This window comes from Sceloporus undulatus, chromosome 4 (genome assembly GCF_019175285.1).
Source record: "Sceloporus undulatus isolate JIND9_A2432 ecotype Alabama chromosome 4, SceUnd_v1.1, whole genome shotgun sequence".
NCBI lineage: Eukaryota > Metazoa > Chordata > Lepidosauria > Squamata > Phrynosomatidae > Sceloporus > Sceloporus undulatus.
The window spans coordinates 153,409,258-153,436,206 of NC_056525.1; the positions used below are offsets into that span (position 1 = coordinate 153,409,258).

The window sequence follows — 26,949 nt, forward strand, 5'->3', positions numbered from 1 at the left end:
ATGAGGAGAGACTTAGAATCATAGAGTTGGAAGAGACCACAAGAGCCATCCAGTCCAACCTCCTGCCATGGGAGCTGGGTATGTTTAGCCTTGAGAAGAGATGGTTAAGAGGTGATACGATGGCCTTGTTCAAATATTTGAAAGGATGTCATATTGAGTAGGGAGCAAGCATGTTTTCTGCTGCTCCAGAGAATAGGCCCCAGAACAATGGATGCAAGCTACAGGAAAAGAGATTCCACCTAAATCAGGAGGAACTTCCCAAGCTGAACACCTGAACCTATAGTTGGGGAACTGATGGCCATCCAGATGTTGGGGCCACAATCCTGATCATCGTTGACCATTGCCCATGACTAACACAGATAGCATCTGGAGTCCAATTTCATCAGAGGCAATTTAGGCCAACATCTGGAGGCCATACTGAATCTAGTGGTGACTCTGATACAATGCCATAAATGAAGGTCATATGACATCTGGCATATCATCATTTTTATAGTAAAATTTCATTATAATATTGGTCTTCTTGACTTTGTCCTATTTGAATTTGTGGGTTTGGTTTTTTTGTCAAGAACTGTTGTTTATTTTGATATTTATTTGATATTTGTGATGCACTTTGGACAAATCCAACCTGGATAAGCTGCTTTCAATGGGGTTTTGATTTTGAACTCTGATCTCTGCATTCTGTGCCTCTTTGCCAAAATTCAGCTTTGGAAGAATGGTCAACCTGTGGGCTAAGTATATATACTACAATGTCTCACACAGTGAGAAGAAAGCTTACCGTATATATCCGTACATAAGTTGTCCTGATTTATAATTCAAGGGCAGTTCTGGGGGACAAAATCATGGATTTTGATATGACCGGTGGATAAGTCGAGGATCAAACACTGTGGCATGTTGCAACAGATATAAAGGGAGAAACAAAGCACCTCTTCCCTCCCTACATCTCCCTCTCTGGACCTCTCCCAAGGGTCACAGTCTCAGCATGGAAAATGTGGAAACAAACCTCGGCACACATACACTCTCTCCCCCTTCCTTTACCACCAGGATTTCCATGGCTCATGGTTTGCAAAACAGTGTAGAAACCTCTCTGTCTCTTCCCTTCACCCCCAGCATTTCCAAGGCTCATGACTTGCAAAACAGGGTACAAGCCTGGGCAGTCACACACACACACACACACACACACTCTCCCTTGTCTCAGCAGCTATTTGTTAGCTCTGTCTAAAAAGGAAGTCTAAGGGATAACACACACAAAGTGTGTGTGTGTGTGTGTGAGAGAGAGAGGACAGCGTGTGTAGGACTCAAATGAGGAGCTGTTTAAATATCCCTGGCTTCGAAGGAAGGGTGGGCACTTGTTTTAGGAACTTCATGAGCAATATTAACTTATTGCCCAGTATATAAGTCAACCCATGATTTTGCAGTCCATGTTGAGGCATACATTTCTCAACTTATAGTCAAGTATATATGGTATATACAAAGCCAGGAATGGCATTCCCCTATATGCATATTCTGTATGCTGCAAGCATGAGCAAATTGGCAGATAGATTGCTGATACGGTTTTTGCACCCTTGCCCTGACTGGTAGTCAATTTCTATAGTTTTTATTACACGTTTTCAGTGGAGAATTATAAGTCCACAGCCAGCTTTTCAAATATCTGCTGCTATTCTTTTCTTGTGTCTGGAAGCAACAATAAGCAGTTAACAATTATCCACAATTACAGTATTATGCATTCACGATCTGTCTGATTTCCTTGTTTCATTTTTAGCATACTTTGTATGTGTCAAATTTCAACCAACATTCTACAAAGGGATACATATTTTAAAACAAATGTTTAATATCTTTTTTTAAAAAACAACTCATAACATAAAAATGAACTTATAAACAAACTTATAATGTAAAACTGATTGAATGTTGTGCTGATAATGGCATTTCCAGGTGAAGGGCAGTCTATAAATAGTTTCTTTCAACTACATGTGTTACAGCAGGGTATAGAAACATAGGCCTGTTACATACATATGTAACAAAAGGATGGAAAAATCCTCTCTAGAAGAAAATACATATAAAAATTATTATGGTACCCCCCCCCTCCAAATTTGTAAATAAAATTGGCTTACAAAGAAAGTCTACAACTGAAACAACTATAGCTCTGGACTATTCAAATGTACATAAAGACTGTTTACACCATTGCACATTATTATTCCCTTTCAATTTTAAAAGGTTGTGAAACATGGAATAAAGTCAGAGGAGTTAACCCAGGTCATATGCAAGCACACATATGAAAAGATAGAAGGGGGCTAACGGAGAAGGAGAATATAATATTGCCAAGAAAGTCAATAAGGAAAGCCGCCTGCAGCATTCCAAGAAAAAGGCTTCTTTCCGTCCTTGATTATGAACCAGCCAGTTGGATAGTGCAAGATGGCTGAATTAGCTCCTCCTAAATATGCTGAGTGGTTTATTTTAAAAACAAAAGCAAACTTTCTGATAATACAATGTAGATCAATGCAAATTGGTTTTACAAATGTTTTAAGGCACTTCTTACTGCTTCAAAGGCAGTGTATTGGAAGTTAAGGCATATGGGATGTTATCAAGAGGTAACAGAGCATTGGATGGCCTGAAGTAGGCTAGCCAACAGGTTTAGTATAGGACTATGCAAGCAGATGTTATGTTTTTTTCCTTTGTTTTATTCGCTGAGCATTTCACGTTGAGCAAATGTTCTCCAAGAAATATGGTTTTGTTTGTAGCTTGAGAGATACTTCCGGTCACCATTTCTGGAGAAAGTGATGGGACGGTAGCAATGTGTTCACTGGACAGGTTTACTTGCTTCACCTGGAGCTGCCCTGACTTCCATGACTGCTCACTGATCGAGATGTGCTGTAACGTTTTTTCACAATCATGCTGATATAGGCTTTCATCAGTTTGGCAATGTCAACAACCTACCAAGACAATAACAGCAATGCAAGAGAGATTAATGATTTGTCTCACTGATATGAGATTTTATCATTTGGAGGCTGATATGCTAGAGTCCCTGAAAAGCTGCCCCTCATAATTGTTTTAGACTGGATTTCATTCTCAGTCACAGAAGTCAGCCAGACTGTAATGCAGCCTGAAGTTACATTTGGTTGAACTCTGCAACCCTTCTTGAAATCACTAAGATCAATGGGACAGAAACAAGGATCAAGTAGAATTGAACCACCAATACTTACATCCAACAACCTATGAAACTGTATACACACCATTTAAAAAATGGCTGATTATTGATAGGGGCAGTTAATTCTCTACCAAGAAAATTATGCTAGCAAACTTATTAGTGTGCTATATTTATTATGTACTTTGTGCAGTTTTTCCAACACTATTCACTTAAAATACAAAAAAATTGTATTGTCTTTGCAAGAAAAAGCAAAGTATTTTTACTTGAAATGAAGCCTCATTCAGTTTAATGAAGCTTGCTTCCAAGTAAGGGATTTAAATAGGATTCTGTGGGACTGCAGTACAGTGCGTCCTCGCCTTACGCGGGGGATCTGTTCCGGATCCCTCTGCGTAAGGTGAATTCCGCCTATGCTTGAGCCCCATTGGAAACAATGGGGCTCGCGCCCATTCAATTGAATGGGATGCGCCGCCCCTTCTGCCCTGCGCACACGCCGCGGCTTGAGCGCACATGCTCAAGGTCGCGTATGGCGCGGGCGCACTGTATATTGCAGACCATGAGTAATGAAAACTGACGTGAAAACTGGAGAGATCACACCTTTTTGAAGTCAAGCAAAAACACAGTAGAAGCAAATACTGCAACAAGGTAACCTGTGCATTCATTAACAGCTGAATGTTTTGCATGTTTACTTGGAAGTCTATTGAGAGCTATAAGACTTACTCCCAAGTACATATGCGAAGTGTTGAACCTTAAAGACTTAATCATTTTGTGAAATTGGGCAGGCAAAAGAAATAGCTAAATGCAGACATAAGGAATTATGTTAATGCATCCTTTTAACAATAACAAACAAACAAGTAGAAGGAAATAAAAGACTGAAGCCAATGGGAGTGTGTGTGAGTTGTGTTTCTCTCTTACCTCAATGGTTGCAAAAAGCAGCTCTCTCTCATCCACCACAATCTTGTAGACATTAGCAAGGGGAGCACCAAAGGAGAGGATGTGTTCATATTGAAACACTTCTAATGGTCTACCCTCTCCACGTTTGTAGACAGAAACAGCATCAGCACTAACACCCAACCAAAGCTCTTGAGGGAAGCCTCCTTCTTTACACTGCGGAAGGAAAACAGCATAAAACAGTGTCAAGCAAATGGTAATCAATATACATAAATGATACTATGATTTTCCAAATACAGTGGTACCCCGGGATACGAAATACCCAGGTTACGAAATTTCCGGGATACGAAAAAATCCCATAGGAAATAATTGTTCCGGGTTACGAATGTTTTTTCGGGTTACGAAAAAAATTTTTGGTGCTTTTCGGCGCTTTTTCGCACGAAACGCGGCTTTTCCCCATTAGCGCCTATGGCATTTCGGCTTACGAAGGCTTTTCGGGTTACGAAAGCGGCCGCGGAACGAATTAATTTCGTAACCCGAGGGAGCACTGTACAGTTAAGAATGATTATTTTTACAACATACAGTGTTCTCTACTGCTCTTTTCTTATTTAGCATGACATCCTTGTTTAATAAGGTAGTTTATGCGGGGAGTAACCAGCCTGTTACTCCCACACAGTGAATGTCCAGGCCATTTCCTGTGAGAAAAAAGGCTTCATCTGGACCTAAAACAGCCTACAGGGCAGAATGTGGCAAAAATATATTTGGGAGCAATTTAAAGAACAAAAGAAAACAAAAGAAAACTAGGGGGCACAAAATATACTTGGGAGGGTCCAATGTAACCTTTGGGATATGCTTCCCTCACTCCCGGTCTCTAATCAACTCTCATTCTTGTACCACACCGGATCACTAATATTAAGAAAGGATGATGTGCAAATGAAACCCATTTAATTATTGCTTATTATGAACCTTTTAAAAAGACCCTAGATTAGGAAAACCTATTGAAATCTACACAGGCAGATCTCTCAGCCCCAAACATCTCCATTAATGCCAAAACATGGATCAAACAGTTGAACTGTGTGGGGAAATGTGACCATTATGTAGGGCTGTAGATGAATGGGTGGGAGATTCCTGTCTTTTGCTCCCCTCTGTATGTTCACATAAAGGTCTTTTAAGCACAGCAGTCTTTGCTGCTTCCCTTAGTGAGATGGGTGTAATTTGAGATGTGGGTGCAGATTAGAAGAGTAACTGATAATGCCAACGAAGGCCCTGATAGCTGCTTAAAGCAGGAGAAGAAGTGGTCTTTCCTGATGTAGTTCTCAAACTTAAGGCACATCTGGGTGTATTTATTGTCTCAATCTCTCTCTCTGAGGAGAAACGTTGCCACAGGTTCATTACCATAACTTAAAGGTTTCTAGTCAAAGCTTGCCTACCCACGTTGTCAAAGCAGTAAAAGAGGAAGTAGCACAGGTGCAACATTAAAATAAAAGATATCTTAATATGTTGTGTACAACCAATGGTATACTTTGCTATACTTTTTTAGTTCATGAGTAAGAAGGCCAGCAGAATGTTTGGGTGCTCACCTCTACATCAAACAGTGTTGATCCATACCCAGGCCACTCCTTAATCAAACTCATGTATTTTGCCATAGCTTGTTCTTGGCTCATTCCCTGCATTTTCTTCCATTTATCAATCACACTTGTCCTGGCTGCAGAGATCTCCTCTTTGACCCACATGTCAAGCATCTGATCCTCTTCCATCTTCTGTTTGCTGATGGAACTACTGCGGAAACTCCGCCTCAGGGTGCCTTCCAGGAAGTTGGTCCGCTTCCTCTCTAATCTCTCTGCTGGAGTGAAGGTTTTAGTGGACTGGATAATACGGGACTTCAGCCTCTGCAGTGGGTAGACTTCTTCCAATTCTGGCACAGTGATATTGGATGAAGTATAGTCTCCTTGTAGATACTGGAGCCGCAAGGCAGCAAGGACCTGGAGGGTTTCTTCAGGAGCTGGATAATGTCCTCGAATCACTGCTTCATGTGCCTATTGGAAAGGAAAGAAATATTTTTGCAGCTATATGCACCGTAACATTCTGAATTCAAAATTTGTAGCAAAGTGGGATAAAGGACGAGCTTTGAATCACAAATCCCTACTTTGCCTCTTGGCTGAATCATGAACTCACTGGGTGGTTCTAGGCAAGCCTTTCAGCTTTCATTCCTGCCCCCCAGGCAATTCAGAATTAGTAATATTTGCCTTGCTGGGTTGTAGTAAGGAGATGGCAACAAGATGGTGTACGTGAACAGCTTTGACTGTTTGGAAGTGATGTAAAAATTAGTTCTGTAAATAGTACTACTAGTAATATTAATCCCTTCTTGTCACAAAAATAATCCACATGAAATACTGTATACACAAACAAGCTGCCTAGATGAATTACTCCTTTTGGCAAAACACAAGGGTGTTCAGATAACAAAAAACCACCAGAGGGCAGCCAAGTTGCTTCTTTTCCAAGTTAAATGGCTTCCTTATAAAGACTGCAAACATAATCACAAAAGAACCCGTGTTTGCCTACAATCTGAAATTACCATGCAAAGGTGTGTGTGAGTGTGGGGGAGAGGCAGGTGTTCTGCAACAGTGGCCAACAAAGCCCTGGAGAATAGTTTTACTGTTTTGATAGTGTGTGGGTAGTTTGTACTATTCCTGTCTGATTGTTTGGATGCTCCAACTGAGAAACTTGAACAGGTGGCAAATAATCCTATGATCTACTACACCTACAAGTCATTCCCATTAACAGTCTGAACAAGTATATATCTTTGAACAAGTTAGTGTATATCTTGAGTTTAATGATAACTGAATTAAGACATAGAGAACAGTGTGTGGTGATTGTGGTGACTTCAAATAAAATATTTTTACAGAGCCTTATATACCTTCATGGAGGAGAAAGCTAATCATGACAGCTATACCCTGTTCTTTCCATGATCCATGATATTGTATTTCTAATTAGAAGTTGCTGATAACAACAGACGAAGTTTGTGAACTTCCCAAAAGCGTCTGGTTTGTCACCATAAGAAAGCAAAACACTGGACTGGATAGAGCTCTGCCCTGGGTTCTTTTAATGGAATGAAATGAGCATGCCTTCTTCAGTTTAAAGCTAGATTCAGTGTTATGTCCAGAACAGAAAATAATAGGATTTTAAACCATGGTTTGACCTTGGTTCTACTATTATTGATGAAATACTGGAAATGAATGTATGTATGTAGTATGGGATGTCCATTGGTTGTTGTTGTTGTTATTATTATTATTAATCTCCTGTCCTTTCCCCAAAACTGGGACTCAGGACAGCTCACAACATTAAAAACAGTACAATTAAAAGCATACAAAATTAAAACATAATCAGTTATTACAATATTAAAACAAGTTATATATTAAAAGAATAAAATACAATTAAAAAGATAAAAAATACTTTAAACAATACAACATCATCTCATACTTTAAAAACTCTTTGTTTTAAATGCCTGCCTAAACAGGTAGGTCTTAGGCTGCTGGCGGAAGGATAACAAGGAAGAGGCCATTCTGGCCCCCCTGGGCAGGGAGTTCTAGAGTCTGGGGCAGCCACGGAAAAGGCCCTCTCTCATGCTCCCACCGACCATGCTTGCAATGATGGTGGGACAGAGAGAAGGGCCTCTCCTGAGAAACTCAGAGCCCGGGCTGGTTCATACACAGAGATATGGTCTGCCAAATAGCCTGGACCTGAGCCATATAGAGCCTTATAGGTCATAACTAGCACTTTGAATTTTGCCCGGAAACAAACTGGAGCCAAGGGAAGCTGAAGTTTCTGAACACTCTTCATAGGCAGGCACAGATAAAATGAGTTACAGCAGTCCAAACAGGATGTAACCAAGATATGTACCACCAAGGCCAGATCTGGCATTTCAAGGAATGGGTGCAAGTGGCACATAGATTTTAAATGTGTAAAAGCACTCCTTGTCACTACAGAGATCTGGGCCTCCAGATTCAGAGCAGAGTCCAGGAATACCTTCAAACTGCAAAACTTTAGGGGGAGTGTGACCCCATGTAACACAGGCTGGATCCCTATTCCCTGATCTGCCTTCCAACTTACCAAGAGCACCTCTGTCTTGTCTGGATTAAGTTCCCATTTGTTTGCCCTCAGCCAGTCCATTACTGATGCCAGACACTGATTTAGGACCAGGACGGCCTCCTTGGATTGAGGTGGAAAGAAATAGCAGATTTGGGTGTCATCTGCATATTGATGGCACCATATCCCAAAACTCCAGATGACCTCTCCAAGGGTTTCATGTGTATGTTAAATAGCATAGGGGACAACACAGATCTCTGAGGGACCCCACAGGTTAATGGCCAAGGGGTCAAGCAGGAGTCCCCCAGCACCACCTTCTGAGTTTGCCCCTCCAGGAAGGAACAGAGCCGATGTAAAACAGTGCCTCCAAGCCCCATCCCAGAGAGGCAGCCCAGAAGGGTACCACAGTCAATGGTATTGAAAGCTGCTGAGAGTCCAGGAGAACTAGCAGGGATACACTCCCCCTGTCCAGTTCCCTGTGGAGGTCACCAAGGCTGTCTCTGTTTCCATAGCCAGGCCTGAAACCAGATTGAAATGGACCTAGACAATCCATTTCATCCAGAAACCCCTGGAGTTGGGAAGCCATCACACATTCCATTACCTTGCCCCAAAATGATAGGTTGGGCACTGGCTGATAATTATTCATTATAGCAGGACTGAGGGATGGCGTTTTTAACAAAAGCCTCACAACTGTCTCCTTTAGGCAAGATGGAACTCTGCCTTGTTGTAGGGAGGCACTGACTACCTCCTTCACCCACTCAGCCAGTCCCCCTCTGGCCTGTTTGATAAGCCAAGATGGACAAGGGTCATTGGTTTGTGTGGTGTATGAACTCCACAGACTGTGATGTGGTAGCACAGCTCCAGAGGTGTGTATATTAAATCAGTCAAAGAAAAACAAAGTAAATATAGCTCATATAAAATATTACAGTGGTACCTCGGGTTACGAAATTAATTCGTTCCGCGGCTAATTTCGTAACCCGAAAAACCTTCGTAACCCGAATTGCCATAGGCGCTAATGGAAAAAAAGCCGCGGCTCTGCCGCGGCTCCATTTAAAACAGCGCCAGGGTTTTTTCGTAACCCGAAAAAACCTTCGTAACCCGAAACAATAAATCCCTATGGGATTTATTCGTATCCCGAAAAATTCGTAACCTGGGTAATTCGTATCCCGAGGTACCACTGTATATCAAAAATATATAAATGAATATCCCAATAGTACTAGCAAGTAGAGTTTGAAGTTACATATTAGTCAATAATTGTGTACCCTAAAGCAGACAACAACATATGGGGATAAAATACATCTGTTGAGAGCAAAGAACCCTTTCAAAGCATTACTGAAAAGGAAACAACCTAATACAATTATGTATAAGTAGAGAATTGTGTCTCCTGCTGATATATATTTTTAAGCTTGATTTCCACATGCAAATCCATTTAGCCTCTTCCAGAGATTGAGGCTATATATATGTGTGTGTGTGTGTGTGTGTGTATTTGTGTGTGTGTGTGTGTGTGTGGATTTTCCCACTTTTACAGACTCCTGCATGGCTAATCCCAGCAAATGTGGAGGGTGCACTGTACCTAATTTAAAGATTACCATTACAATTAAAAAGGTGATATGTGCCAGTTCCTCCCTAGAAAAAAGTGTGAGTTATATGTGTATTAAATGCCAGTTTTCTCTGCAGCTTGGAGATACAGTAATTACTTTGGGGAACATACCTCTCTCTTATTTCTAAGGAGAGGTATGTACCCCAAAATAAACACAGTATTTCCAAGCTGAAGAGAAAACTGACCTTTAATAGACATATAACTCAACACACACTGATCATACACATGCTTTGAAAAATGTGACCTTTTTGCAACAAAGAGTCAAATTTTGGCATATACGGGCCAGTTCCTCAGCAAAGGACAAATCAAAGTACAGAAGGTTGGGATGTGGGACCTGTATTAAAGAGGAGCACTTCCAGGAACCTCCCACCTGAATCCCACACATGCCAAACGTAAACTTCACTGATTACATAAGTGTGAAGAGTTAACACCTATGATTTAAATGCTGAAGGATTCCACCACCCTGAAGCGCATGTTTGGTAGGAAGAAAAGGCAGCTGCTCCCAGGCTTCAGTGCTCTCTCCCCTAAGTAGGCTAGAAAGGCACTCTCGTTGCTGTCTGACAGGATTTTTGGAACAGGGTTTTTAAGTTGTAATCAGACAACAGGCTGGATGACCAAAAAACATTGGCTTGTTGTGGATGAGCTTGTGTCCTGGTGAATGTAAGCCAAGGACTCCTTGGTTGTATCCGCACTGCAAAAATAACCCAGTTTTTACACCACTTTAACTGTCATGGCTCAATGCTATGGGATTCTAGGAATTGTACTTTTGTGAGACATTTATTTAGCCTCCTCTGTCAAAAAGCTGTGCTGCCACAACAAACTACACTTTCCACAATTCCATAGCATTGAGCCATGGCAGTTAAAGTGGTGTTAAACTGGATTATTTCTGCAGTGTGGATGCAGCCTTAGTGAGAACTAGGGGAGTTAAAGTAATCACTAATCTTTCACTCATTTGTTTATGGTGTCCTAACTTGGCAGGCACTAGCATTCTGGCTTGTTTCTTCCCCTACAAGCCGGACAAATAAAGCTAGAACCAACCATGGGTTATTTCTTTGGATTGTTTGTGGAGAGACAAACTAGTGTCAGGTCCTGCTAGGTTCATGAATCTTACTATGCACTCTACAGACAAAATGCCTGTCTCGTGTTAAGCTGCTCCTCCCCACAAACCACAACAATGGGTTAGTGTTCATTATCACACTGCCTTGTCCTGCATTCTACAAGATTCTGGTTAGGTGTTCCATGGGAACACAGTTACAGTTTCTACAAAGTGGCAGTGAGGTCTAGTCAGTATCCTGTGTGAGCAGCTCAGCCCAGAATATTCTCCAAATCATTTTCTATGTACAGAGATTTGAGGGCAGGCACTCCCCCCCCCGCCCCCAGAAAACCATTCCTTGAAATAGAATGCTTTGAAAATCCCTGTTTGAGGTCAACACCACTGTTACTATATTTAAAGACCTTTCAGAAGTAGAAGGCTAGGAATTAGGTGACTCCAAGATGAATGCCACTAGTAATGTCTCATGATAATAACACAAAAATGGAGTGGAAAGAGAACCTCTTGATGGATTATGTTCCAAGGATCAGAGCTGCCCCTTTCCTGTTTTGTCACTATTAATAGCACACAGGAGGGGGATACCTCAAGCAACTGCCTCATATTGTCTAAGGGCCATTGCTGGGAACAGACACTTGAAAATTGCTTTTGCATTCTTTTATGTTTGATCTAAATGACGTGTCTGTTTTATTTCATTTTTTTTTTTTAAAAAAATCTTTCTAAATAGTATCATATCAAAGCCTCTTCTTTTTCTTACCTGCTCAAACATGAATGCAAATTCCACGCTATCTTTTGGCACATGATCAGTATCTAGGAAGCAGTAGAGCTTGAAGTAAAATTTCCATGCCATTTGATCACCCTCAGAAGCAGCGCCAAGCCTGAGAAAACATAAGAACACCATACCCTGGATTTAAAGCACCTAATTCTCTTAAACTGATAATGAAAATTATATTTTGGATATTTTGTGCCTTCCATAGCTAAGAACAACAAAGCTGGAGCTAAAATCCAAATTACTAAACCAATTATCACATCCAGATAAAATGCTTAACCAGGATTGCTGAAACTTCTCATTCACAAGGAGCATACAGTAGTTAGTTCACGCTGTCCTGTTATTCCCACTTCACTCCAATGGTCTGCACAAACAGCTAAAGTAACAAAGATACAAAAACTTATGGTATATTCAGATATGGATTTTGTCTTTCTCCTATAGAGCAGAGTTATACCTGGAAGATAGTTTCTCTTTCCTGATTTGCTAGAGGAGCAACAAATGAGGGAAGGTGTTCATAGAAATGGGAAGCTTTCAGTTTCCTTGTTAAGTTTGGTAGTTCTGTTGGCTGGAAGGATGAAGAACAGCTGAGTGGGCAGATGAAATAAGCCAGAATTATGAAAAAATTCTGGCTTACATCCAAAGACAGCTAATGTAAAATATTAAGAACCTGAATCTAGCATCTCCTGAAGGAAAAGCATATTCAAAATAATAAAATGGCCAAAACTTTCTGACATTGCATATCATCAGGATCTTGGGGTGGAATGCTTGTACATTGGAATCCCCATCCCCACCCAATAAAATGTCAGGGAGAAGGATGCAGACTGGAAATTCCTCACTTGCTATTTTTTTTTTTTTTTAGGTACAAGGAGGTGGGCTTTTTCTTAAGAAGGAGAAATGGTGTGATACCCAGCAGAAGTTTAGGATGGAGGTTTAGCATGGAAGATGGTCAAGGGAACAAGATTTTGAGTTGTATCCACAGTATAGAAGTTGTTCCCAAACTTGTCCTCGGCTGTTATTGGACTAAAATTCCTGACCACTTGCAATGCTGGTTGGGTATTCTGGAGTTGTACTCCACAACTTTTGGGGACTGAAGACTGATAATCACTGATTTAGAATATTAATAGTCATCAAATCCCATAAAAGGAATGTTGTTGGTGGGTAAGACCTCCTAACTTTAAGATTCATGGCCCATCTACCCATGGGAAATGCCAAAGTTCTTCTAATCATTCTAAAGATTAGAAGAGTTCTTCTAATCTTTGCTCTAATATCAGCAGCTTTACAGAGGGGCAAGCTCCTGGGAACTAAGGCTGCCATGAAATACTGTACTCATGACTAGTAGCTTTGGAGAAGATGTACTGTATCATTTGTGGGAAGAAAGAAGAAAGGATCTAGAGTTGAGACAGAGTCCAAATTGAGAGGATGGCTGGTGGGAAGGCACGAGAGAGGAAATTTCAGGACAGTAGAACACAAGTCTCACAGTGAAGAGTGATGAAATCATCTCTAGGCTTACAAGCACTTCATTAATCCATTTTGGGACAGGGTGGGAGAAAAGATGCTACTAATTCAAGAAAGGGAAATTCAGAAAGCTGCTAGTAGAAGTTTTAATTGCTTGTTTATTAGGAGAGGCACACTCACTTTTCAAACTTTGCCAAGACATCAGCCACAACTGTTCTGCTTTCGATGGCTTTTTCTGTGGTTCCATTGTATTCAAACAAGGCAAACATATTTCTGCTATCTTCCATGGCCAGGCCTCGAATTAATTTTTCAACAACCTAGTAGACAAAAACAAAATGAGACAGAACAAGGACTGTTAGACCTTAGAAGGCAATAACATTAATTAACAGAAACTGAAAGCAAGGTAAGAATTAGGTTCAAAGTGACACCATCCAACAGACTCAACATCTAAGTTGAGTCCCTTTCAACAGTTTTCCTGTTAAGCTTTCAAAAAACAAGTTTCAAATCAGTTTTGCTGCATGTTCATTTTTAGCACAAGGTTTTCAGATTGTAAAGTTTGTAATTTGAAGTTAGTCAGACACATGTACAGCTGCTATCAGTTATGGAAATAATTGGTGGTTCTTCTCAAATATGTCCTACAAGTTGTAATCATGTACAAAACCACTAAATAAACTCTAGTACAGATATCATTATTGTCATTATTGTTATTATTTATTGTGATTATTGCTGCTGCTACTATTACTAACATTCCACTTATCTATTAAAAATGTAGATGTATATGGTTTAATCATAATGCCACATAATGTAAACAATAAAAGCACAAGTACAAGCATACATTACAAAGCAAATTTCTGTCACAGCCTATTTTTACCACATTTTTCTCTCTTATTGTTCCTCATTTGTCTGGCTCTGAGGTTTGCAAGTCCGAACAAATTAATTTTACTAGGGCCTCCAACTAATTTCCTCCTCAAGGAAAAACATACTTTTATGTTTCTGCACATTTCTACATGGATTGATAATTTAAACAGTATGTCTGCTTTAAAAATCACATATCAAGTGATTAGTATAAAGAAAGTGATAGGTGCTGCTATCTCCTCTACTATTATGGGGACAAAAGGGCACATTTGGAAGACATGCATTTTCCAAGATGCTCATAAATGCCAGAAAAGTAACACATGGCACTGAGTTCCAGCTGTCAAACTGCTTCTTTTGAAACAATGTATTTTTCTACATTTGGAAGAAAAAGCCGTATGGTGAAAATGTAAATTCATTTTGGAACATAGTATAAGACATGGCGCTCTATAGCTTATCGTAACAAACCCCTGCTCCAGCCCATCATCATCTCACCTCACCAGCAGTGGTGTGGGAATTAATGGTAATCTTACAGGAGCCACCACCATGACAATAGACTGTTGATGTCATCTCCTGTCTGTTGATTAAAGCTCCAATTTCACTCCGGGAAGGCACAAACTCTCTGCCTTTGGTCTTTTTAAGAGATTCATAAATGAAAAGAGCATATTTTTCCATTTCTGTGCCTGGAAACTGGTCATGCACCCTGTTGGGACAAACACTGAGTGTCAATTCCTTGTTGCTTTAAATCTGATAATATGAAGGACACTTTAGAGGCCATGATGAGAACATTATATACATGAGAATTCAGACATGGGAGGCTCTGGAGAGAGTTGTACTGCAAAGGATTCAATTAGGTGACCCATTCCTGCCTCAGAACAGTCTTGTAAGTAGGATTATTGTGCAGAAAGATTATCTGCATTTGTTACTGTATTTACTTCCAGGACCTACCCTGCTTTCTCATGCTCAAAAGCCCTAGTTTGGATTTTCTCCTTCCCTCCAAGTTCCAGGCTAGATAGAGTGCACATGCCCTATACACAGGCTTGCCCATCTGCAGCTTTAAGCTTACGCGGATGGCAAGCCTGGATGTTACAATGGTTTGTGCGCCCATGGGCGCATGCGTGGTCATTGAAACAAATGGGACTTGAGGTCTTGCATTTTTTGCCATACAGGGGCAGGGCACACTATCTAATTACCTCCATGGGTCAAATAAAGTATGCCATGGAATAATTTTCCACCCTTGCATATCTTGACTGGAGCTTCATCCAAGAGTTTTTCATCCATGTAATTTCTGACTTATGGCAACCCTAAGGCAAACCTAGCACATGGTTTACTGAGGCTGAGAGTTTGACTCACCCAAGGTAGCCTGTTCAGTTTCCACAGCCAAGTGGGGAACCAAACCATGATTTTCAAAGTCCTAGTCCAATGCTCAGACCACTACACCATGCTGCCTCTCATCCAAAACTTTATCTGCCCTTAATATATTACTCTCAGGTGTACTTAATCTTCATTAAAACTATTCTAAATAAATGTTAATATATAAAACATTTGTTGGTCCATAAGATTCGAGTGTGGCTGTCATTTTCCATCCTTTTTCTCTGTCACATATAAAATCAATTAATCCACAACTCTTTCCAAGCAAAGTAGATTGGGAAGGGATTTGGGGAGGTGAGATAGGCTTCTTTAACAAAATTATTAAGTTGGAAGGAACCACAGAGGCCATCTTGTCCAACTTCCTGCCCTGCTAGAATACACAGCTGAAGCCCTCCAAAAAGGTGGTTGTCCAGCCTGTTTAATGATTTCCAATGAAGGAGAGTCCAGCACTTTCTGAAGTCTATTCTTTTGTTGCATTACTGTTTATCTAGTCACTCCCACTCCTTTACTCTCTCCCCTCTATATCCTTCTGCACACCCTTAGTCAAATGCTACCCAGAATCAAAAGTGCAAGAAGGCATGTTCTAGCTATTGTTTCCTATACCTGTGGATCCTCTGTTTCACACTCTAGCATGACAAAGAAAACATTTTGGGAACCTTCCACTCCACAAATGAACAAAGACATTCTTTTGTATTAGATGTAATCATTCTGTTTACCTTTTCAGATGAAATTTCAGGTACTTGAGAATACCACGGCTTGGTAGAAACATGCAGCTCATGCATGTGAGGATCTGCCAGCTGTAAAGATTGCCAACACTCCCTGGATTAGGCACCTTGCTGGTCTGTTTGATGAGCTGACAGTACAGCTCATCACGGAGGGGCCGTAAATCATGTCCTGTCTGGAGAATGCCCTGAATTATAGGAATGGGATCTGACACAGACTCCAGTTGTTGCAGAGAATTAAAGATTTTGATAGCTTCATCCTGAAGAGTAGTGTAGCCTTTGTCTTTGAGCACTATAGAAAAGAAACATGGAATTCCACCTTAAACTACTCAACTGTTAAAGTAGTATTGTATTTTAAGTGGGGCAAGTATCTGATGCACTATATCTGAACAGTCGACACTTCTGTACTTAAAATACTCAAAACGAAGTGAACAAAAATGCCTAATATTCTTACTTAATTATAACAATTTAGGATACCTTTTGCATGCAAGTCTTAATATGTACCCTTGTGTAAATTGATTATGTTGCTGAATATTTGGGAACAGATTATTTTGGCTAGTTCTGGAGAGCATGGGGGCTCTTCACAGCACTGTACTGACCCCATACTAGAGAAGCCACTTATTTTCTGTGCAGAAACAACCTCCTTGCAACCTCAGCCGTATTTGGTGCTCCCAAAACCTTTCTGGGCAGAACTGGCTTCCAAACAGTTGCCTGTTCCTGCCTAGAACACTGTGGATAGGAGAAGACAGTATATTGGAAGAAATACTAAAACATGTAGAATGACAGGGAGCTGAGCTGAGCACATCAGTAACTTAGTTACTTCTACTATTTAAGAATAGTACCACACTGATAAAAAGACTCGACAAGGGACTCTATCAAGGTATGGGTATGTAAGATACCAGTTGATCTTTGTGCATATGGTCACACTGAAGGTTTGCATAAAGGGATGATTTTGCACAATAAAGAGAATGAGCTAATTTATATGATGGACTTACTGTTTAGGTTGATGTCCCCATATGGAAGTGGCAATAATGGAGAATGCAGTGGATGTTGTGTGTAACGAAGAATAGGGTTCCTCTTATAGATCTGTTCAACCACTTCAGGGTTTAGGCAGTTCTCCTGCATAAATATGCAAAAATCAGAATTATTTCCAGCATAAGTGTGAAAAATAATCCACCACAAAATGTTTGTGAAAGCTCAGAAGTAAGCCAGGTTATTTAAATATAGCTCCTGTGAGCCTGCCAGAAAGAACTAGCTTGAATTTAAATTCTGCTTAAAAACATTTCACAGGAAAAACTTCATTCTTAATCATTTATTCTGAAGCTATATATTTGGCCTTTTATCTCCAAGGTGGCTTAAAATATAGATCAAAAATATGTACAATAAAATACTCATAGTTTTACAATGAAGCACCTACAAGTCCAACTGAAAAGCCAAAGTAACATAGTAAGGACATTATCACATGAGCCCTGTTCTCACAGCAATTGCATTGATTAAAAAAAGAAAAAGAAAAAGAAACATACTGGGATCAGAGTAGGCAGTATTGTACTTATTCACAATTGTGTGACTGGGGCTGCTGCTGCTACTATGCTCTCTTCCTGACTCCCCCTTAACCCTGCCTCCCTAGCCTATCCAGCTAGTTTTCAGTTTTTAAAATTTTACAGTATTTATATTTATTTTTACTTTTTCACAATTCTGGAGCTCTGCTACTGAGATGTAATTTTAACAAATAAGAAGAAAAGAAAGGAATAGCATGGGAGAGGGGGCACAGGGCGAAAAAGGAGACTATGACATCACATGACTGCCAATATCGCAGCTACCTCAGCAGCATTTCGCACCTGGGGACTAGCATGTTTGGGAGGTCAATGACAGGTTCCCCTGTCAATGAAAAGAGACACCCAAATCATACTTTGAGAATACAGCCGCTATGCATTGGAGGTGTCATTGTGCAATAAGTATCACCCAAGCCACTTTTTTCCAGGTCTAATTGCAGTTTAAAAGCCACATGTAGTAATCTTGTAAACCATTTGTACTAGTTAGGATGCAAAGTTAAAACAATTCAAAAGGCTGGCAAAATATGAATGTATATTCTCTTCTGCTTAGATGCTGAAAGAGAGGGAGCCTCCTAAGATACAATCTACAGCTTTGACACCTTTACTGAGAAGTCTCCGTCTCATGCCACAAACAACTATTCCTAATGTGACAGGGTGTTCATATACTCAAACCATTTAGGGGCAAAGCTAGTTCTCAAATTGGTGAAGTTATGTCTTAAAAGATGGGGACATTATTCTTTTTTCTCATCTCAAAGCACAGAAGCAAACAGACACTCATCTCATTTTCATGATGAAACAAACAAACAAAACAAAACACATCCTGCTACCTGATACCACAGGTCTGGTTTCAAAAAGAGAACACTAAACTAGGGTAACATCACAAAGCAGGAGGAAACACTTCACCAGCTGGATCTTTGTTTCCAGATGGTAAATAACCAGATTAGCATGGTTGCTTCTCTGTAGAAAGAAACAGGATGCTACTATACTCTAGTAGCAGTCAAAGGATAGAGTACTGTGATGTGGCAAAGCTGCATGAGCATTATCAATGGAGTAATGGTACCACTGCCTGCTACCACTGTCAGGAGGCATGCTTTTTTAAACTTTTAAATGACTTGGAGATATACATGTGACTTAACAGCGGCAGCCTTATTCTGTTGTTACTCCTCCTCCTATTACTACATCTACTATCACCACTGCTGCTATTGTTGTTGTTATTATGGGACTTCCTCTTTTGGGATAAAAAGGGTAAAGATTTCTCCTTTGACATAACTGTCTAATCATGTATGACTGTAGGGGTGGTGCTCATCTCCATTACTAAGTTCAGAGAGCCAGCATTGTCAAAGATGGCTCCGTGGTCATGTGGCTAGCATGACTAACACTGAGGCACACGGAATGCTCTTACCTTTCCATCTAAGTGGTCTCTATTTATCTACATGCACTTTTACATGCTTTTGAACTGCTACGTTGGTAGAAGCTAGGACTAGTGATGGGAGCTCACTCTGTCACACAGCACTTGTGTTTCGAACTGCTGACCTGGTGATCATGTAGTCGTCATCTTAACCACTTAATCATGCGACATCTTAACCACAAAGCCACTGCATCTCTTCCTCTTTTGAGATACTCCATTTAAATTCACCACATTCTGTTCATATTTCCCCCATTTTCTCTTCAGTAGTCTGATAGAGTTTTGTGCCAACTGAACATATCTAATCCTCTCTGTAGTGTTTTTGTTCTGCTACTGTCACAGTCCTCCTACCTCAATTTTTAGTATTTTAAAAAAAATTCTCCAAACCATGGTGTGTCCTCAAGCCTGCTGATATCTCCTCCTGCACACAAATGGTATTGTGTTGGCTACATATGGATTCACAGTTAGATAATTAGTTCACACTGAATACACAGGCCTTTTTGTATTTACCGTTTTATGTCCTTCTTCATTGAACCAAGGCTCATATTTGAAGGAGACTAGCACATAGGGATGGCTAAGAGTAGTAGTAGCTGAACTTCTTTGGTATTGGGCTTTTGGGATAAATTAGGCAGAGAAGCAATCATTTGTCACCTATTTCTTAACAATTAAAAAAATGTTACTTTTCTTTATGGCAGAAAAAGAATATAGTGTATTTTTCTACTGACCTTAATGTCTTGAATAAGCTGCTGAGTGGGAGTGTCAATTGGTGCTTTTGTGTCAATCACATTCTGAATAGCACTTGCCCAGCGGGAAGCTTCATTAAGCAGCTTAGTATAGAGACGGTAGCAATGCTTGCGTCCATACACAGTCACGTTCCAGTAACCTAAGGTGAAAGTAAGTAAGATAATATAGTGCCTTCATTAGTTTTAGACTATTAGCAGCAACTTTCTGAAGAAGCCCTGTGGAAATCATTTTGCTAATTCTGCATGAGCCAAAAGAGTATGGCTAATCAATCTGATTGGTCATAAATGTAGAATTGTAACAATGTTTAATATGCACAGACTGTAACTTGTCTTATTGCAGCAATTCTCTATATCCTGCTACATCTTTACATCATTCAGATCACAACTGTGAAAACTGGAATTGAACAAATGGAAGACCAATTTATGAAATGTTCCATGTGAACTCATTTCCTGTTGTTTGGCCTAGGCAGATGTGTTTTAAATGAGCCATTAATTCTAAATCTGTTTGAAACTGCAAAGTATGTTCAGTGGTACTACCAACAGTCTTATTGGATGGATCATGAACAAAAAATAGTTACCTGTCTCTTTAAAGATTTTCTCATCGGGAGGCACAACAGAACAGAGGCTGTTTAGCACCAGGGTACCCAATTTGAGGGCATTTTTCTCTGAGCTCTTGTAATAATCCAAAGAATTGTGCGTCAAAACAAACCACCGTTTCTTCAGCTTCAACAGAGTCATCTTCTGCGTGTTCTTAACCTCCTTATGCAGCCATCCTAGACAGGAAGAGAAATTAGACTTCCTGAATTGCAGGCCTTCTGGAACAATGTTGAACCTCTCTTAACTTGTAATTGTTGTGATGTTGGACAGGAGAGATTATCAGACAGGCAAAAGTGATGGCAGAGAAGTGGGATGCTCCTGCCAGTATTGTACAATTGCAGGAAGATTATCAGATGAAGTTATGTGATGTCATGCTCATCCCGTCCTTCTCCTGGCACTGAAGTGGAATGGCCCGGTCACTTTTTATTAACAGAAAACTTTATTAACTTTATCAATGGGATGAGTGCAACGTTGCATAACATCATCTGATTATCTTTGCAGCAATCGTGCGATAGTGATGGGAGTATCCTGCTTCTCTACCTACACTTTTGCCCACTGATACTCTCTTATGACTCTGGAGACCAGGATCTGAATCCTTTCTCAGCTATGGAAACCCACTGAGTAGCCTTGGGGAAGTCACACTCTCTTAGCCACCGAAAGGCAAAGGCAACCTGTTTCTGAACAAATCTTGCCAAGAGAACCCAGTGAAATTTTCATCTTATGGTCACCATAAGTTAGAAATGAGGCAGACAGAGCAGCAAGATCTCAACCTTTTTGAAGTTAAAATAACTAGAATAATTTTGGGAGGTGGAGTGGGTGTAGAACATGGAGAAATGCCCTCATTTCTAAATTCAGATCAACCAGCAATTTTGAGGTGCTTCAATCCAATATGGCATGAAAAATTATCTGAGGAAGAATATCCAACACTAAAATCTTTCCCCTTCTTCAGAGAGACTTCATTTCAGTTCACTCAGTGTCACAGGTTTTAACATGAGTCAACTCATTGTAAAGGTCTGTCAAAATATTTATGATGCTAATAGATCCAATTGTACAAAGTTCAAGAAAGCCTCCCTTCCAGCTATGTCATGATGTTTTTCTAGTCAACTGACCACATGACTATATTGTACTAATGTGGGAACCAGCACTTCTAGAACAGTCAGGAGTTACTCTTTGTGGTATCTTAAAGGATTTAAAGCTGCTTTAGACATACAAGACATGATTTATGCAATGACCTTCTGCATTAACTATTTCAAACACCAGAATTTCACAATAAAAGTTCCCACGTTCTTCCAGTGAAATTCTTCAGTAAGATGTTCTTACCCCTGACTATGAACTCTTGTCCCTCCACACGAGTGTCCCCTTTAGATCTCTGCAGCAAGGTGATCCAGTGATGCATCTCCTCTGGAGTGTCAGCATTGCAGTGAAGAACACGATTAGCTGTGATGATCACAAATGAATTGGGTCTATGCGGGGAATATAAAGAAAAGAAAATAGCTGTATAGTAAACATGGTCATTATTTGGATTCAAAACAAAGTGAGTTTGACTTACAGTGTTTGCTCTCAGCATAAGCACTTCCCACTTGTTTGTACTGTATATTTTGGCAAGTGTTAAATCACTTTATTTTACTTTAACTGACTTGTTTTTAAAATCTTGACATTTAAAAGCTTGGTATAATCCAACAACTCACTTATATTCAGATAACAGGCCCAATAAATGTTTAATGGAAAGTTTGTTCCTATCCATGTTTTTTATGCACCTGAACAAGGAGTTTGCTGCAGACATTATTGGGGACAAAGTAGTGGCATTCTCAACTTGTCAACTTTCAAAACTCACTCTAGCTGTACTAGGTATCTATGGATTGGTTGGTTAATGGGTAGTAGTACTCTGGTAGCAGTTACTGTCTGGAAAATAGCATATAAGATTTTCTTGCAATCCCACTCCTAGGTCATACATACAGAGAGGGCTCCTGTGAAACTATATTAAATAATGATAACAATGGACCAGGCTGATAAATAAATTAACATTTAACAAGTTACTGTCCAAAAGTTCTTAAAACTATCAAGCATGAAATAGTTGTTGGTTTTTTTGTTTTGTTTTTTAAATGCAACTTACTAAAATTAAACCTTTTCTTGGAGGATTGGAAAACTTTTAATACAAAATCAATTTTTAAAATAGACCCTCATCGGGGGATAATGCCAGACCAGTTAATCTTTAGAAGGGAGTCAAACAAACCCATGGAGGAAAAATCTAAGAAGGGCTATAAGCAAGGCTAAGAACATTCTGAGATCACTTGCCAGTTTTGAAATGTGGAGGTATAAAGTGATATCGGGCATGAAGTCTATGCTTTCTATTTGTTTGATACCCTGAAATGAATTATTCCAGACTATTCCTTCTGAAATGTGGAGGAAATTGCTTCAGTACTGCTGCCAAAGCTGCTCCTTTCAACTTACTTGTGTGTTTTTTCAGTGGTAACTGGCACGAACCTTTGCTGGGTCAGAAATTCTAGGAGTCACATTTAAAAGATATATGTTCTAACTACAGATGCAAAATTTCCAGACTTCCTCCAGTTTTCCTCCCAGGGCATTTCTTTTTCTTTTATGGTTTTTTGAGAAGTTAGAGTAATGCCATTTTGCAAAGGTTCTGAGTACTGTCTCAAGAAAATAATGCATTTTAAAAAGGGTGGAATGGGTGGCAACCCCTACCACCATCACTCCACCTTCACAAGCAGCAGTTTTACTTACCGATCTGGATTATCCGATGCACAGACAGAATCAATCAGTCCAACATCTAGTGTACCCTAAGTAAAAAACAAAATGTTTTGTTACTAGTTTACTGAATCCAAAAGCACAACACTACTAGAAATTAATGGTTGCATGAAATTGTGATAATTATGTAAATGTCAGTGGATTCAACAGTAAAGATTAGTGGATTCAATATGAGCTACATGATTGTATCTGTCAAATGCCCTTTCATTCAATTTGGAATATTACCACAAGGTATCATTCTGACTGTTTTCTATATCAACTCTTTATTTTAAAAAACAAAAACAAGCTCACAGGACTTTTTAGGTACACACTTTTGGAAGATCTGTTTCTACTGCAAAGTTCTTGTCTAGGGAAAAAGATTATCATGACCACATTCCAAAGGAATACATTTGTTGATAGAAGCAGTTCTGTCAATAGAATGGGGGGGGGGGAATCTCCCCTTCCCTGTGTATCTCAAAACCTTTTCTGGAAGATTGGGAAAGCCACAGGAAAGAGACAGGGAAGGCAAACAGAGATAAGGCAGGCACAGCTCTACCATGCCTAGCCCCAGAGGCAGATGGAAGGCCCTCCTTCCATTCCAGCTGTCACCACCCTGGCCTTAGAGGGAGAGAAGAACCAGCAGTATCAGTAGAACTTATTCCCCTTCTCTACTGCCATTCCCTTCTCCTTTTGTGTCATGTCTTTTTAGACTGTAAGCCTGAGGGTTATACAGATGAAATAGGGAGGGTAGGGAACTGTCAATTTAGCAATCTGTAAACTGTTCTGAGAGCCTTTCCGGTTGAAGTGCAGGGTTTAAATACTCTGAATAAAATAAATAACTGAAAATAATATGCAATTGACAGCCAAGACCTCCTGATTCTAAAAATACAAGCCTCAGGGGCTGATGGCATGCCTCAAAATCCTTCCTTACCACAGCGTTCTGTGGATTCGCTTGCTCATCATGCATCTCTCTGATTTCCTGCTCTGTGGAAGCATGGACTTGACTCAGAACGCTGAACCACTGACTGCAGAAACAAGGGAGAAATAAAAACCAGTCAGCACAAAGAAATTCTACAACTAATCGGTTGTCTTTCCTGCTCTCTTGAAATGAAGTGAGGTCTACCGGGCTACTAAATTTTGCTTGGAAGGATATGCAGGTTCTTACCACTTTGTACCAAGAGAAAAGGCATTGTAAATGAGCTCTTAAATAAATCAACTTCAGTTCTTCTTCCCACAAATGCAAGATATAAAATGTTTCAGAATTTAAGTTCACATAGTTTACCTCCCAGTTCATATGTCACAACAGAAGAAAAATTAATTGCTATTAAGCAACACCTCTACCTGTTTTACAAATGAAAGGATACAAGTACTCCCTGTTCATCTGCAAGACACCCTGAACCTTTGAACAGTAAAGGCTATAGTGGATACATCATTGATTTCTACAGGGATATTCTATCTGTATTAATCTTGATACCACTGAAGCTATCTTTCATAACATTTTCTCTCTTTTTTAAGATAATGCACAGCCTACAGTATATAAAAGACAAAAAACCAAAACTCTATATAATTGATCTACCCATAAAAATATTTATCCATGTTTTAATGAGTTTCCTCAAATGCTGTCAACCTAACCTAACAACTTTAAATTGTTTTCAAATGTTTCTTATTAACTCTGTTTCAATAGTTATTCCAGCACTTTTCTGGGTTTTAACAAAAATGTACAAATATTTATTTATAAGATTTTTTAAAAAGAAAATCAATTCATGTATGCTGCTTTTCATTAAAAAAACCCTCCCCCGAAAGCTCCACAAAATGTAATAAAATAAAATAAAACAAACCAGTAACACAGTACAACAGAATTTCAAGCCAATACAGATAGTAAAATAACCAGAGATAACTGGCAATGGTAACAGTCAGAAAAACTTCCAGGAAAATGAAATCAAATTGCAGAAACATTCTGCACAAGCAGCCTATCTAATCTCAGTGGTAAAATCACTGCACATGAGGGACACTAGAATGGAGAATACACAACACTTGTCTTCATCTGTCCAAAGGAACCCAGTTTTGATATATAACAAACAAAATGGGTTATTTACCTGCTAATAAACAGGGGAGGGGATTATTAAACTAGCCACCATTGTTCAATATTTGATTGCCTTCACATTCTTTAATCACATGGGGAGAAATCGTTTTCGTTCTTGATATAGTAAGTACTTCCCATCTCCACATCTATCTATTTTTATTCATTTTTCCAGTTAAATATCATTATGTAGTTACTGTAAAGCAATTGGATTTAATTTATCTGAAAAACCTGGCCCTCTAGTAAATCAAAATGTCCAGACTTGGGTCTTTTAAAATGTCTTTTCCTCTTATTGACACTTTCAAGGCATTACCTGCAATAACTTAAGACTCCTGCAATGAAATAAGAACTACTTCAAAACTCAGCAGTGCATAACTGGAATTATGCCCTCAGGTTCAGTCACCCAAGTCCATGACTTGGTACATTACAGTACACTTCATCTGACCACAGTCTTGGCATTCAGAGAATGTTCTGTAACTTTCCACAATATGCTTTACATAAAGAAATCTCAATTCATTCTGTATTTCAGCTTTGTCTCTCCAACATTACGATCTTTTCCTATTCCATTTCTGTATATGATTCTATGGAACAGTGACAATTTGTTTTACAAATACTGTATGTCATATTCTGAATTTCATTTGTCCTTCAAGTAACTTGGGGGTTGTTTACATGGAGGTTATTTCATCCCTGCAACAACCCAGGGTAATAAGAATGAATATAATAACACACTGAAGCCATCCACCACTGAGCGGTTGTAAGATGATACCCTGGGACCCAAAGCATTAGCCTACCATGGAGCTTCAGCATGTCATTGTAGTCATTCTTTTTAAAAGTAACTTTCCAGGCTTTGTTTGTGTGGTGGCTGAGGGTGCATCTACATTGTAGCAGGTTTGGCACCATTTAAAGTGCTGCAGCAGCATCCTATGGAATCCTGGGATTTTTTAAATTTTACAAGGTTTTAGCCTTCTCTGTCAAAGAGTGCTGGTAATTCCAGGATTCTGTAGGAGGGAGACATGACAGTTAAAGTGGTGTCAAACTGCATTATTTCTACAGTGTAGATGCACCCCTACTGTGATGGAGAGATGTGGTCAAGACCACTCCTTAAATATATTACATTTTAAAGCACAATTAATTTCTGAAGATTAGACAGAGACACACACACACACATAAAGGGGATGACTATACTTATAGTAGCTTTGGATTCACTGAACAGAACAATTGTAGTCTAAATTGAGCAGGTTAAATATTAACATCCACCTGGAGTTTCTGTTTGGAGCACTTTACACTAATCTCTGGGCAAAGGTGAAAACAGATAATGACTAACTATTTTGGCATATTTTCCAATAGGAACAAAGAACTATTGTTGACTCTTTTCTGCTAAATCTTCACATGAGTCGGGATAATCTAAGGAAACCAACTAGCATAATAAATTAAAACAAGCATTTCTTGTTTTAACATAAAATACCCATTTTATTGCCACTTGATGTGCTGTTAAGGGCTAGACACATATGTAAAGGAAGACCAGCAGATCAGTGCCTATTAAACTAATGGGAGCCTCATGAGGCAATAGCCACATACTTAAAGTACCAAATCAACAATATGTTGGTTATTATGCGTTCCCTGATATTAGCTTCTGATAGGCCTTGGCTACTCATAGACTTAAAGGGCCAGATGGTCCTGAAACACAAAGGCCTTAAACTGAGAGCTTGGACATTTTACTGTTTTGGGTTGTACTTCTTCAGTATGCCCAGTCACCAAAGTCACTGGCTGTTCTAATCCGAAAGGGGCATTTCCCCTCGCCCCCCAAATATCTGATCTAAACTACCCCAGCAATTCTTAAATTCTTTTGAATTACATTTGGTATGTTGATGCTTTTCAGATTTCCAAAAAACT

General features: G+C 39.6%; 1 protein-coding gene across 1 annotated transcript in view; it reads right to left on the reverse strand.

Annotated features, from left to right (window-relative positions):
• Positions 1-1,814: 1,814 nt before the first annotated feature.
• Positions 1,815-26,949, reverse strand: part of MYO10 (myosin X) — a 198,364-nt gene continuing 173,229 nt past the window's right edge. Inside the window, exons 28-40 of the mRNA XM_042464399.1 lie at positions 23,908-24,001; positions 22,974-23,029; positions 21,552-21,694; positions 20,213-20,407; positions 19,617-19,774; positions 16,929-17,052; positions 15,928-16,225; positions 14,336-14,543; positions 13,169-13,305; positions 11,522-11,642; positions 5,611-6,066; positions 4,055-4,246; positions 1,815-2,927 (exon numbers count right to left, since the gene is read on the reverse strand). Of these exons, the coding sequence (XP_042320333.1) occupies positions 2,817-2,927; positions 4,055-4,246; positions 5,611-6,066; positions 11,522-11,642; positions 13,169-13,305; positions 14,336-14,543; positions 15,928-16,225; positions 16,929-17,052; positions 19,617-19,774; positions 20,213-20,407; positions 21,552-21,694; positions 22,974-23,029; positions 23,908-24,001 (2,293 nt within the window). The 3' untranslated portion in view covers positions 1,815-2,816. The remainder of the gene's footprint in view (positions 2,928-4,054; positions 4,247-5,610; positions 6,067-11,521; positions 11,643-13,168; positions 13,306-14,335; positions 14,544-15,927; positions 16,226-16,928; positions 17,053-19,616; positions 19,775-20,212; positions 20,408-21,551; positions 21,695-22,973; positions 23,030-23,907; positions 24,002-26,949) is intronic.